This window comes from Podarcis melisellensis (assembly GCF_964234715.1).
Source record: "Podarcis melisellensis genome assembly, chromosome: 6".
NCBI classification, from domain to species: domain Eukaryota; kingdom Metazoa; phylum Chordata; class Lepidosauria; order Squamata; family Lacertidae; genus Podarcis; species Podarcis melisellensis.
Genome location: NC_138538.1, coordinates 58,548,960 through 58,562,605, shown reverse-complemented (window position 1 = coordinate 58,562,605; position 13,646 = coordinate 58,548,960). Strand labels below are relative to the sequence as shown.

The following is a 13,646-nucleotide window of genomic DNA, read 5'->3' as shown; positions in this document are numbered from 1 at the left end:
CTGTAATCTTTTAGTAAGCTATCACACTGAGGGACCTGGCAGCCAGGAAAACTTTGCATTTTAGGTGTATTGTATAAACAGCACTCCTTGGAGGTAAGGTAAATTCCATTTGGGCTTGCATTTACAAAAGCCATGTATCTGTCATACAAAGGGACTGCAGTTGTTTTAGCAACATTTTATTCAGCCATTTCAGGGTTTTTCACACATACTCTCCAAATCCGCATTTTGACATCCATAATCCTATGAAATTTTAAATTTGGAATTCCTACGCATTTCAGCAAAATACAATTTCAGCTCCTCCTGCTTTTTTCTGCCTTTTCTAGACACGGTGTTTGATAGGCAAAGCAGGCCTCCTGTTAATGAAATGCAGATGGTGTTTTTCTATTTTCTTTTCTCTTTATCTCAGTAGCGAAATGCTCAAAGCATATTTTAAAGGGCTGCTATATTCCTGGATATACCTCAGAGCTTGCCCTTGGTAAAACCCGTAGCAGCCAAGGTCTATGTACAATATAAGGTGTCGGGTTTTTTGTATAGAAAATAATGTTAGTTCAATTGTCCAAAGGTTGACCTAAGGCCAGAGTCTCTTGGGAACTTTATTTTAAAAAGCTCTTTTTGATCCTTTCCTCAAAATAAAAGGTGCTATGTCTTCATTAAAATTCACGAACAGCCACAGCTTTAATAACTACTTATGTCTGTAGATCTAGCTGCCTATTTAAAGAAAACCAGCACTTACACATTTCTAATTGTATGACTATACATGTTACATTTTTATATTAAGAGGTATTCACTGTTGGATTTCAATGAAGCTATCCTGTAATTACTCATGCTACATTTGGTGACGACTTCAGAATATTATTATGTAGGATTGCCAGTCAGGGGTGTTTTAGAAAAGCAGGGTGCATAATGTGAATTTAGTACCATAACATAAGCTTCATACACCCACAATTGACAGAGTATCTGTGCAGCAGCCACATTCGGATGGCAAGCTAAACCATAGTTTAGTGTGACAAGAATGAGTCACAGCAAGCTGAGCCTCTGGCATGTTTGAAATGGCATGTCAGAACCTTTCACTCTTCCATTAACCACAGTTTAGTGTGTTTCCCTAAACCAAATTGTTGTTCATTTTAACTGTGGTTGTTTAAACAAGTCAACTTCATAGCCCATGGTTTTAAGGTGCCTTGTTTCAAACAAACCATTATTAACAGCAAACACAGTTGTTTGTTGTTTCTCACAATATGAGAAGCTGGAGCTAAGGCCAAATGGATGTGAATTCCTCATAGCCAGGCTGGAAGAGGGGCAAGCCTGAGGCTCACTGTGGCTCGTTCTGGTTTAGCAATTTCCAAAGAAGGATTCGGTATCAATATCGGCAATTGCCAGGTGATTATGCCAAACTGTCCTTGCTGCCATTTTGAATCTGGCTCTGCCCTATTTTAAGAACACAGGAAGAGCCTGGTTGATCAGGTCAATGGCTCATCTAGTCCAGCTTCCTGTTCTCACACTGGCCAGCTATGGGAAAGCCTTAAAGGAAGACATGAGAACAAGAAGTCTCTCAGGGTGGGTGTCATACGCCCTGTGGAGACATCTTGGCAGGGCTGGTCCAAGGGGGATGACGAATGGGAAGAGTGCCTGGCATCGGGGATGGGCCAAGTGGTCTGTTGGGAGAAAGCACCACCCCAGTGGCATTGGATGTTCCAGCTGTGAGAGAGCCATCTGATCCAGTCTCCACCCTGCCGTGAAGCTTTTCCCACCTCAAGGAAGGTTTCTGAGCCTAGGTCGGACCATGAGATGGATGCACTGCTCCATCTCTAAGGACATTCCATTGGCCATGTCAGCACCAGCAGAGCCAGTCTACTTGCAGGAGCACCTGCTTGCCTGCCCAGTCTTTGGTAAGAGAACAAACACAAATTACCGCACCTGCCCTGCTCTTCAAAAGGTGGGTCAAGCATGTGTGTCAAGTGTTGAGACATCTTAGCCATTCGTCTTAGAGCGCCTTTGAACTCCTGACCTGTGTACCTGTAACCAGACCTATTTTTAGACCCTGCACAGAATTTTGGAATAAAGCCTTTGGCAATAAAGTTGAAAGTTCAAGTACTGTGTCTAGGAGTGGGAGCCAAAACAGTGGGTCTCAGTAATTTTCAGTTGTCTCTGGTGAGAACTCTGGTATCTGAACCAGGCCAGTCTGCAAGTGTGAAGGTGTGGACTGTAATCCTAGGTGCATTTGAAAGCACATTTTAAAAAATGGCTTCCCCTAAAGAAACCTGGGAACTGTCATTTAACCCCTGCAGCTACAATTTCCCAGCACCCTGAACAAACAAGAGTTCCCAGGATTCTTTGGGAGAAGCAATAGGCTTTAATATATGGTGTGGATGCGAGCCTATACTTGTTTGCCCTGGAGTATGCCCCATTGAGTTCAGTGGAACTTTTCCCCAGAAAGGAGCGTATAAGATTCAGCCTGAGTAGCAGGTGCTAAATGAACCAGGGAGTTTTAGTGTCAGGACTGGCAGCTTGACAGCTGCAGCTAATATTTTATTGCAAGCCTCATAATTTTATGCCACAATTATTTTTTAAGAAACTCAGCTCCCAGAGCTACTTATTTCAGGTTCATGGGCAATATCTCCTTTCTTGTTTGCAAATGTCATCTTCAAAAGCAATGCATAAATATATCTCTAAATATTCAAAATCTCAGTTCCAAATCTGTAGAGTAAACCTGTTCCTTACTGCTCTATAAATATTTCACAGTGGTTTAACATTCTTATTATTTTATGAATACTTAATGAAAGATAAGCATTTTTTTGAAAATAGAGGAGCTAATGACTTGTAAGGTTATGCCATCCGTCTGGCTGAAGGGCTGACAGGATGCAAACATGACTTGACAATGGAGATAGTGTTGTTTGCTGTTTCCAAGATTCCCTAGAATAACTATCACGGCTTCATATTTCTGAATAAGGCACAGGAGAATTAAACCCACCACAGTCCTTTTAAGGTGATTTCAGGGCCCTAGTTCAGTTCCCAAAAAAGCCCCCCCCCTTCCTCCCAAAAGGAACAAATGGAATAAAGTCTCACAAAATAAGTCTTGTGGTTTATTATCACAAAAGCTTTCATGGGCTAGAAAAAGTACTTGTGAGTCTGTTCAGCTGCACAATCATCAGCAAACCACAAATGAAAAGCATTTCCCCAACCCTGATAAACAAAAAGAAAACACCATGAGCATGTGTAGTTTCACATTTTAAACTCACTTAACCTGTCCTTGTTTTTGCTCACTTCCTACCTTAGGCTATTCACCAACTCTCAGCCTAACCTACGTCATAATGCCTGTTGTGAAGTTACAGAAGAGGGTGTAATACGGCTGCAAAAGGGAATTTAGTGCTTGCATCATTTATTTTGTTTACATATTTATAAACCATACTTTCCAATGAAAGATCACAAGGTGGCATTTTGAGTTTGCTCCCAGGTTGGTGGGGGACTGTGGAAAGCAGAGTGATCTGCTTTCATGAGCCGCTTTGGGCAGGGGTTGGCTGCACTGCCAAGTTCTCCATGGGGAACTTAGTAGCACAGCTGAACCCGACAGGATCACTCTCATTGCCACTGACAAGAAGCCTCCCTTGCCGGGGCACTTTAAGGCTCCTGATTGTGCAAAGGCAGCTGTGTTTCTACCAGCCCCACTCCTCATGTTGCAGCTGTGGGGCAGGTGGGCATGGTTTGGGGGAAATGACTTTTTGTCCCAAACTGGAACCCATGCTGAGCCAAATTAGTCCTGCAGGTCAGAGGTTTCCCACCCCTGAGCTGAGTGAGCCTAGTGCATCTCTAATTAGAGTATGCTCTGGACCCTGCAGCCACTGAAAAGTACCCTCTTCACACAATGGTCCATTATGGCATAATTTGGCCAACCACTTGTCTGTCTTCCCCTAATTTTGAAATCCAGATGTCCAGGAGGAGAAAAATCTCTGTCTTCCCTTGCAACAGGAAAGGCTGTTGATGAGCCACCATTTAAAGGTTTCTTCCATTTGATTTCTCCAGTACCCCTGGGCTATGGGAAAGCCACCACACGTGGACATTTATTTCCCAGTCTTACTTAGTTGCATGTAAATGCACTTGCAATATGTGTGTGCCCATTTGAGGGTAGTGTAAGTGCCCCAACACACTTCTGAACCACCCATCGCTGGTGTACTAATGGAAATATCGGCAGATCCGCATCTGGCAAGCATGGGCGTAGCCAGGGCTTTTGCTGGGGAAGGGGGCGCAATACCGACGAGATTGGTCAGTTAGTTAAGTATTTCTATTGCTTTATTTGATCTGGGCGGCATAGCTGCACCCCCTTGGCTACGCCCATGCGGACAAGCACATTTAAAAACCTGGTTCTACACATGCCACCGAATATGGCACATTTCTGCATTGCAGGGGGTTCGACTGGATGACGCTCGGGATCCCTTCGTTACAATTCTATGACTGCATTCCATCACTCCGGACTGCCGGTAGATAGGTGCAGAATCACAGCTCAGAATCTCCTCCACGCTCAACTCGCTGACAGTAAACACAGCGGCTGGAGGCGGCCTTCTCGCGGTCGCGAAACAGGGAAACTCTGCCACCGATTGGCTCCCTCCCCAGCCCGGAAGGAAAGGCAAGCGGCCGCCCCAGCCGTAGAGCGCAGGGGGAAGAGGCCTGGTGCACGGGAGGGCGCGCCTCTCCGCGGCCAAAGGGTCCCAGAGGTCGCCATTGCGTCTTTACGCGCAGCGCCCCTTCTTCTCTCCAGGGCTGGGCGGACGGCTAGTAAGGGTAAAGCGCTGGTATCTCAAGCCCCCCCCCCCATTACGTCTTTACTTGCTGGAGGGATCGCCGGAGCAGGGGATCTTGCTCCTCTCCCCCCCCCCCCTCCGCGCCTCGTCTCCGACTTGAGCTTTTGGCAACCTCTCCTCCTCCTCCTGGAACCAGTTTGTTCTGTTGCGGCTGGTAGGTGACGGGAGTGGCGATGGCGGGGGAAAGGCAGTTATAAGGAGGCGTCCCGCTTGCTCTCTATTGGCTCCGGTTTCCCTGCTGCTGTGTCTTCTTCGGAAGGCGTTTCGCCTTCCTGCCCTCGCAGCGTCTCCTGTTGACGTTGGCCAAAGAGGCTCAGGTGGCGCAGGGAGGCGGCGGGTCAGTCCCCCCCCCCCCGCGGCTCTTCTGCGCCAAGGGAAACCTGGGTTCTCTCGCATGGCTTGAGGCGCAGGAGAGAGGGTGTGCGTGTCCTTCCTCGCCCTCGAGCCTAGGAGCTGAAGGAGACCCTGGGGCACCAGTTGCGATGGGTGCTTCTGGAGCCACAGGGGCCTGTAGCTGGAAAGATCTTGGAAGTTAAAAGCGTGCGAAATTTATTTAGCCAAGCAATACGTTGCATCGTCTCTCTGGTCCCTCAGGCCTCCACATTGTGACTGCTTCTGTGGGACAAAGCCACCCAAGTCACAAGGCGAACCCGCATTTCCTCTGATATGTACTCATATAGCAGATAATATGGTTTAGGATTCCCACCTAATCCAGCCGTTCATTGCTGGTTTTAATTAGCAATGGAAATTTGACTTGAAATTTAAGTGAGAAATATCTATTCTATGAGGGAAAGAAGAATGGCTCTACTTCCGGGGAAAAACACCTGCCTGCTCCTCATTTTGCGTGCCCCCTTTTTGACATTTGGATAGTCAGCCTTAGTTAAAGCCTCACCTATTTCGTTGTGTCATTCTCTCCATGCAATTGTCTCTGGGTTTGAATATGACGGCCAGATATTCCCTCACAGGGAGTTGGCTCCTGGTATTGAAGGTAGTACAGTCAGTACATGAACTTTCATGAGGGTGTTTTCCATGGGGCACAAGTGCATTGTTAATGGATCTGTCCTGGACTGGATAGTGCCAGACGTTTGACTTCTCAGGCTAGATTAACCTGGTGCCCTGTAGATTTGGACTGTAACTCCCATCAGTCCCAGCTACCACAGCTGTGCTGGCAGTGTTGCAGATGGGAATTGTAGCCCAGAACTTATGGAGGGCACCAGGTTGGGGGAGGCTGGGCTAGTTGGTAAACAAAGCAGGGGGGTAGCTGCTAGTATACTACTTCGTGCTTATATAGCGCTTCAGAGAGCTCCAAGCATTTTACTTGGAATCTCTCAATAATCCTTACAACAACTCTGCCAGGTAGATCAATATTACTATCTCCATCTTGCAGATGGAGAATAGGGGGTGAAGATGAGAGATTGTGGCTTGCATAAAGACACCTAGTGATTTAGTGATGGAGGTGATATTTGGAAACTTTGAAAGGGAAGCCAAATCAGAGAGTTAAGGGAAGGGGCTGACTGTTGGCCTGAGGGAAGGAGTTTGCTGCTGACACTGAACAGAGAACAAGGTAAAAAGGGTGGACAGAGGGCCATGGGCTATGGGTGCCAAGGAAGTTGTGTGTGTGCTGAATTTCATGTGGTGGGTTGTATTCAACTATCTTTTATTCAGAGTAGGCATCTTTAAATTAATGGCTGCAATTAACTTAGGTCCAGTAATTTAAGTGAGTACAAGTTAATTACTCTGAGTAAACAGTAGTTGACAGCAACCCAGTGATTTGAAGTAATCAGCCAGAGAAATGGTCAGCTAAAGATCAGAAGTGGGACCTGCATTTACTGCAGTGGGATATTACACCCAAATCAACTTTTTCAACTCTGCAATCACTTCATTGTATCCCAAATTTTGGTTGGAAACCAAGGTGTCACATATGGAAAATAAATGCCAGTGGCTGTGGTCAGGATTCTTACATTGGTTCCAACCCTTGATGTTCTTATAGGGACCACATATTCTCTCCCACTCTATGTGTAAATGGGGTTTGCATACAATTCATGCAAGTTTAAAAAATGGGGTGGATGTATTATATAAGTCCTACTCATACAGGTGTGTCCTGTTGGGAGAAAAGAGTGCAAGGCTCACTCCCACACATTGCCGTGTACTAACTGGTTACCTGAACTATGTGTGATGTAGCTCATGGATGTAAAGATTCTGTGTGACCCATTGGCTTCATTTGGACTATTTTTCTGGGCTTCCGAAACTGTGGTTCGGCCCAAAGTGGGGGAAGTCTATCTTAATAGTTTGTGAACTTGGGTAATAGCAATGGGATAGGGGGAACTGTATTCATTTTGACCCTCTTTTCCTCTTCAGTGTGGAATTTTTTTATGTTTAATAGTGTGTCTATTCAGCACTTCATTTCTGACTTTTACTAAGCTTGAGTTCCCTATTATATCTGGAGAATTTTGGCTTATTGTCAGATATTATCCTGGTTGCTAACTGACAGATTCACACAGTTTTGGACCCACAACTCTGGCTTTTTGTAAATCAGAAATGAAGCAGAACAGTGGAAAGGGTGTAGGTATTTGACCCTGGCTCCTGCTCCTAATTTAATAAACCATAGTTTTTGAAACCTGGAACAATTATCTGAACTAGGCCATTGTACCCAGCAACAGCTCCCAGCACTTTGGGAGAACCATGCTGAGGTTTTCCCAGTACCCAGTACTGAGTTCTAGTGAATACACACCCTTAAAGAGCATAGTGTCTTACAGCGTTATCATTTGCTATTGCATCATTTAAAAATATATACTCTTGATTTACATTTCTAGGTGTAACATGTGAGAGAGAGAGATGGCTGCTCTTAGTGGCTCAAGAAACTGTCTTTTAACTAGATTTACATCTTTGGCCTGTTGGGGAAAGTGCATTAATCCTTACAAGTTTTCCAGTGAAGCATTGAACAGACACCAGCATCAAGTGACTAAGTGCCAATCATGGAACAAAAGTAAAAACAGAAGGTGCTACTTAATGACTGAAAGTTCCAACACCTACAGTAACCTCATTAATAAAAGTCAAGTGCGGCTTTTGAACCCTAAGAATGCAGGAATTTTCAACGTTGCACACAGCTGTTCTAGGAGGCCTTGTATTCTCTCTGAGCAAAGGGCAAGAGGACTTTCTTTTCAAAAATCTCGACACTTGACTGCTTCTCACAATGTCCAGATTCACAGGCCTTTTCACAGATCTTCAGCACTGAAGGCGGCTCCTGTTCCAATCTTGTGGATTCTATTGAAGCCTGTTCAGAAACTATTTGCTGTCATCCTTGGGAGGTAAACATTAATATTGCTCTGCTACACGCTATAGCAGTATAGAGTATACTACATTGTTGCAATGTAAATTTAGATGCAAGGTTAATAGGATACTTTGCAAACTTCACATGAGACTGTCTGGCATGCTCATAATGTTGCAGAGGAGCCTTGCAAATACAATGGTACCTCAGGTTAAGTACTTAATTCGTTCCGGAGGTCCGTACTTAACCTGAAGCTGTTCTTAACCTGAAGCACCACTTTAGCTAATGGGGCCTCCTGCCGGAGCCCAATTTCTGTTTTTATCCTGAAGCAAAGTTCTTAACCTGAAGCACTATTTCTGGGTTAGCGGAGTCTTTAACCTGAAGCGTATGTAACCTGAGGTACCATTGTAGATGGTGAAAGCTCACTTTTTGCGAGAATGACTGCTGATTTTGTGTCTCTGCTCACCTCGTCCTCTCACCTGCTTTAAAGCCTGGTGAGGTAGCTTGGAAGAACATGTGTAACTTGGAAAAAAAGGGTAAAGTACATTCCTATGCTGTTTCCCAAACTGTCCCCCAAACTATGTGAATATTCTACCTCTATCCTTCAGCAAATGATGCTAGAATAGCACTGAGGTACTTTCTGGTCCCTTGCCCTCCCTCCCAGTACTGAGGGATAATGCCTCCTGGCTCTAGGCACTAGGTTGATAGTACGGTACCACTTTTGATTCTTGTAAAGAGGATGGGGCAGGGGCTGTAGGAAGGAGAGAGTGAGCATTGTCCAGTCTTGGCCTGGAACCATGATAGATCGCACCTCTGTTTCTGTGCTTTCCCATGAAAGCAGCCCCTGCTTTGGGGATATGTTTTGTTTTTATTGATTTTCATTTACCTTAGTCAAGTTTTAATTACTTGAAAGGCCAACTGCTTCCTTGATTTGAAATCTGTGAAGCTCTCAAACACCTCTGAAGTGGAGTATGCAACTCTTTTCATCACTTTGGTGGGAAGGTGGGAAAGAAGCAGAAGAAATAAACATGCTTTAAATATGCTTAGTTTGAAATGGCATAAACTTGGTGGCTTAGGAGCAGAGTGTTCTTCCTGTGCTTTTAGTTCTATACTGTCTGAGCAGTGCCTTTTTCTCTTAAATGCCACCAGCAGTTAGCCACTTTATTATCCTTTAAAAACATTTCCTCTTTATAATAAAATAAAATTTAGAATGTTTTTAACTGTGTTGCCAAGACACACCTTGTTGTGTAATTTCCACCGAGGAAGTAGTTGCGTCTCTCAAGTTTTTAACAGTGACTCAGCGCAGTGAGTTTCGTTCCTAGCTTGCAGACCAATCAGTTAACGAAATTTGGATCTTGGTAATGCACTTCTAATATTAGGAGCACATCCTCATCTCTAGTCACCTTTTAAAAGGTAATTTGGCTACTAATCTCCAATCTAGATATCATGTGCACATCAGAGGGCTGCTGCAGCACTGTCTCCATGCATGTACTATCCTGCTGAGGAAGCCACACCTTTGCAAACTTCCTGGGAAAGGAGTGGAAGGTTCTCAGAATCTGGGGCACTGCATATATAGGCCTGCATCGCCCTTGGATTTATGAGCGGTGGTAAGGGCATGTGTCTGATGCTTCACCTTGTAAGCTGTTTTTCTGGATTGGAGGTTGAGTAATTTGGGCTTAAGAATAGGTCAATCACAAAGCATGCATCTAGTTTTCTAGTACAGTGGTACCTCTAGTTACGGACTTAATTGGTTCTTAACCTGAGGTACCACTTTAGCTAATGGGGCCTCCCGCTGCTGCCGCGCTGCCAATGCGCGATTTCTATTCTCATCCTGGGGCAAAGTTCTTAACCTGAGGTACTACTTCCGGGTTAGCGGAGGCTGTAACCTGAAGAGTTTGTAACCCGAGGTACCACTGTGTGTGTGTGTGTGTGTGTGTGTTTATATATATATATATATTAGTGCAGTAGAAATTTTGACTTTGAAGAGCTGACTCCTTTACTTCCCCATGCCACATAACAAATCACTTTTGAAAATCATCCTCAGTTTTGGAAGTCCTCAGGTTTGCCTTGTGGCATAGAGGGAGGACTTCTGTTTGAGGAAAACAAGTATAAAATCTCCCTTGGAGCTGCTTTTACAGTGCTCTGGATTCTGGCCATAAACTTTACATATTCACTATGCAGGCCAAAGCAGCAAATGATGCTCCACTTGTGCTTTTGCAATATGGATGTTCTGTTGCTGCTCAAGGAACCATCTATTAAATTTAAATTGTATATACAAGTTGGACCCTGTGGAAAACCATCGTGGTATATGTGGTAAATCCCACCCCTTATTAAACCTTTTCTTTGTTATTAAATGAACACATTTTTCTTACTGTAAATAAGGTGTCTCAGTGTTTTGAAACTTGGTTCTTTTTCTTATTATTCTCCAGAGCAGAATGTTGTTTTTTTAAAATAGAATATAATAGTTAATGTTTTCTCAGCCTTTAAATATTCATTAGATTTTTGTTTTGGCTTCCCTTTTCCATTCTCAAAGGCTTCATTGTAGCCAGATTTTAGATCTGTAGAAATTAACTTTAAAAAAAAAAAAAGTTTAGAAGGAGAATAGCATTAGATTATTTAAACTGCTGTTTGGTTCCTCAAATTTCAATTGAGCAATCTCCCACTTTTTTTTTGTATACAGTGCAACCTCAGGTTATGTACCGTCCTGCTTACGAACACTTCAGGTAATGAGCTCCACTAACCCGGAAGTAGGTCTCCTGGTAGCGAACTTTGCCCCGGGATGCGAATGGAAGTCGCGTGGTGGCAGCATGGCGCAAGAGGGAGGCCCCATTAGCGAAAGCGCACCTCAGGTTAAGAACAGTTTCTGGTTAAGAACGGACCTCTGGGACAAATTAAGCTAGTAACTGGAGGTACGACTGTAATATCTTGCCACTTGCCTGGCATTATATTACCTCACTTTTGCTTCCTCTTCATTTGAAATGGAAGTTCTTTCTGTACAAACATGTGCATGCTACGTAGGTACTGCGCCATCTCTCCCTATTTATTTATTTGTTCTTGAAATCCATCTTCTTTTTAAACTCACCTTCTCAGCCTATGACTCGCCTTAACCTGGACAGCTTAAAAGCTGCCTGATCCACCTATGTACAGAAGCAAGACTTTGTGTAGATCCCTAGCTTTGTGGGCAGCTGTATGCAGAAATGGGTCCTGGGTTCCTGTCCAGCTGTAGATATGTGCACATAACCTTTTAATCCCAAATACGATGCTGCCCATTTATTTGATGAGAGTGATGGTGGTTCCACACTCACTGTTTGCCATATCTTCCTCCTGTTTACTTCTCATTCAGCTTTCCTCCTTCTCTGCACCAGCTCTCTCCCCCACCCCTTCTTGTTGTGCTTATGCCCTCAGCTGCCTTTCCTCATCTCTCAGACTCCTCATAACGCACAGTTAACCAATCTCCTTAGTTTGGGAGGCCCCACACTCTCTAGGTGTCAGAGACCAAGCTGAGGAGTACTGCTCTGATGAGGAGTGGTGGGACCCTCCCCCTGCTCCTGATCAGGATCCTGAAGCTGCCCTGGAGCAGTAAAGATTTGGAACAGTGGTTTGCAGAGGGGCATAGTTCTGACGAGGAACATTGGGAAGAACTGGAGGGTGAACAGCAAAGCGAAGAAGAACAGGAAGAGAGAGAGCTAACAGACTCTTTTTTGCTGGAAAGTATTCAGCATATCAGTCCAAGGTCACGTAGAGCAGATAAGATGGCTACACAAAAAGCATGGTGGTTGCGAGATGGAAGTGATTGGGGGGAAGTGGGGGGAAGCCTTAATTGGGAACACCTTCAATTCTAATAATGAATGCTTTGTTCTTTTGCTGTGATGATTAAAGACTCTTTAAATGGTAAGGGACTCTTCACTTTGTCCTGTTTATCTACGGCCAAAGGGGGGGAGGAAGCCAAGTCCTCGGAGCCTGACACCAGGTTAACCAGAAAACCTCCCTAATTCTCCATTTCTCTCATGTGTACAAGAATGTGCAGCATATCCGTTTTACTCTTGTAGAGTGAGGTATCAAAGTGAACATTGCTGCAGCCTCATAGCTTGTTGTAGCTGTGTCACATTAAACCATAGCTAAAGACTACTAACGATGTTAACTGTGGTTTAATGTGAGCACTCCGCATGTTAGTATATGCCACTGAAAAGGTTTTGTTCTGCTCTTTTTCTGTTTCTGCTGCTGCTAAACTTACAGGAAAGAGAGCCTGGCTTGTTGTTACGTCCAGACCCAGGCCTATGGTTTCTTTCTTTCCAAATAAACCATGTGGCAATCAAGGTTTGTTCTTGGCATGCCACTTGTGGTTGACACACCATGAGCCTCAGGTTGGGCACTCAAAACAAGCCAGACCATGGTTTGTTTCCTGGTGGCACAGCAGGCGAAAGAACTTTGGAGCATCATGCACTAGCACACTCTTTGTTTGCATTAAGCAGAGAAGCTTGTCTGTTAAGTTTTGACATTTATAACACATGCTGGTAGCACTGATGAGGGTGCAGCAGTCGGGGACACTTGCGATTCGCTCTGGCTTCCTCGAACTTTGCTATACTTGTGTCTTACAGGAGCATAAGAAAATGGTGGCGGGCACTTCCTCCAAACAAGAAGGAGCTGTTTAAAGAAGCTGCAAGAAGAAATAAATGGAAGATAGCCCTGGGCCTGAGCACTTTAGGACTTGTATTTATCCTGTTTTATTTTACTCACTTGGAAGAGACACCAATCACTGGACGTTCTCGACTTCTGGTGTTTCGGAAAGACCATTTTGCTGAATTGTCCCAGATGGAGTATGCCATGGTGGGTAGCTGTTCAAAAAAGCAAACAATTACTTGAGACCCTTATTAATGCACAATGCTGGTGATTGAAGATGGGAACTTATATGAAGCATATATCCTGTTTTCTGGCCTTCCCATATAGCTGAGGGAATTTTTCTTCCATTTAAGGAGTATTGGCAGTGCAAGGATTGAGAATATCTGTTTTACTGCTTGTTACACGAGGAAGATGAATATTGCTTGTTAGTAAATAATATATGTATATATAATTGCTGATGTATTCCATGTCATTAGGTCACCTTTCCTGAGTTAAATATTTTGCTCAAGCACATCTTTCAATTTTATTCCCTAAATGGATATCATACAGCAGGGCATGTCATTTTAGGCGGTGAAATTTAATTTTTGCAAAATTCTTCCATGAGGGGGTCTTAAAAATACATTTTTGGGTGCGAGGGATTCAAATCTGCTATTATATTTGCGATTGGACAACATTTAGCTTGCTAAGACTACGTTTGCTTAAGAAGCAAATAAACTGCTTTTGGAAAGCCAAAGAATTTTAATTTTGCCTTCTGAAAGTGTCAGGTAAAATCATAAATATACATAATATAAGTAAACAAGAATAATATTAAAATATAAGTGCTTGGCAATCATTTTAAAATTATTTCTATGCAATATTACACACATTTTATTTACCAAACAAAATTAGATTAATGTAACCAAAATATCTTTTGAATTCCCAAGTCATTCTATAACTTTTTAGCACCCTTAATTTGGGGAATTGGG

At 43.8% G+C, this 13,646-nt stretch overlaps 1 protein-coding gene across 3 annotated transcripts in view; it reads left to right on the top strand.

Moving 5' to 3' along the window:
• The first annotated feature begins 3,808 nt into the window (after window positions 1–3,808).
• Window positions 3,809–13,646, top strand: part of OMA1 (OMA1 zinc metallopeptidase) — a 30,175-nt gene continuing 20,337 nt past the window's right edge. For 2 of the 3 annotated variants that reach the window (XM_081915836.1, XM_081915838.1), the window contains exons 1-3: window positions 3,809–4,947; window positions 7,607–8,101; window positions 12,660–12,888. In XM_081915836.1, the coding sequence (XP_081771962.1) occupies window positions 7,629–8,101; window positions 12,660–12,888 (702 nt within the window). In that variant the 5' untranslated portion in view covers window positions 3,809–4,947; window positions 7,607–7,628. The remainder of the gene's footprint in view (window positions 4,948–7,606; window positions 8,102–12,659; window positions 12,889–13,646) is intronic. The other variant, XM_081915837.1, reaches the window with a different exon arrangement.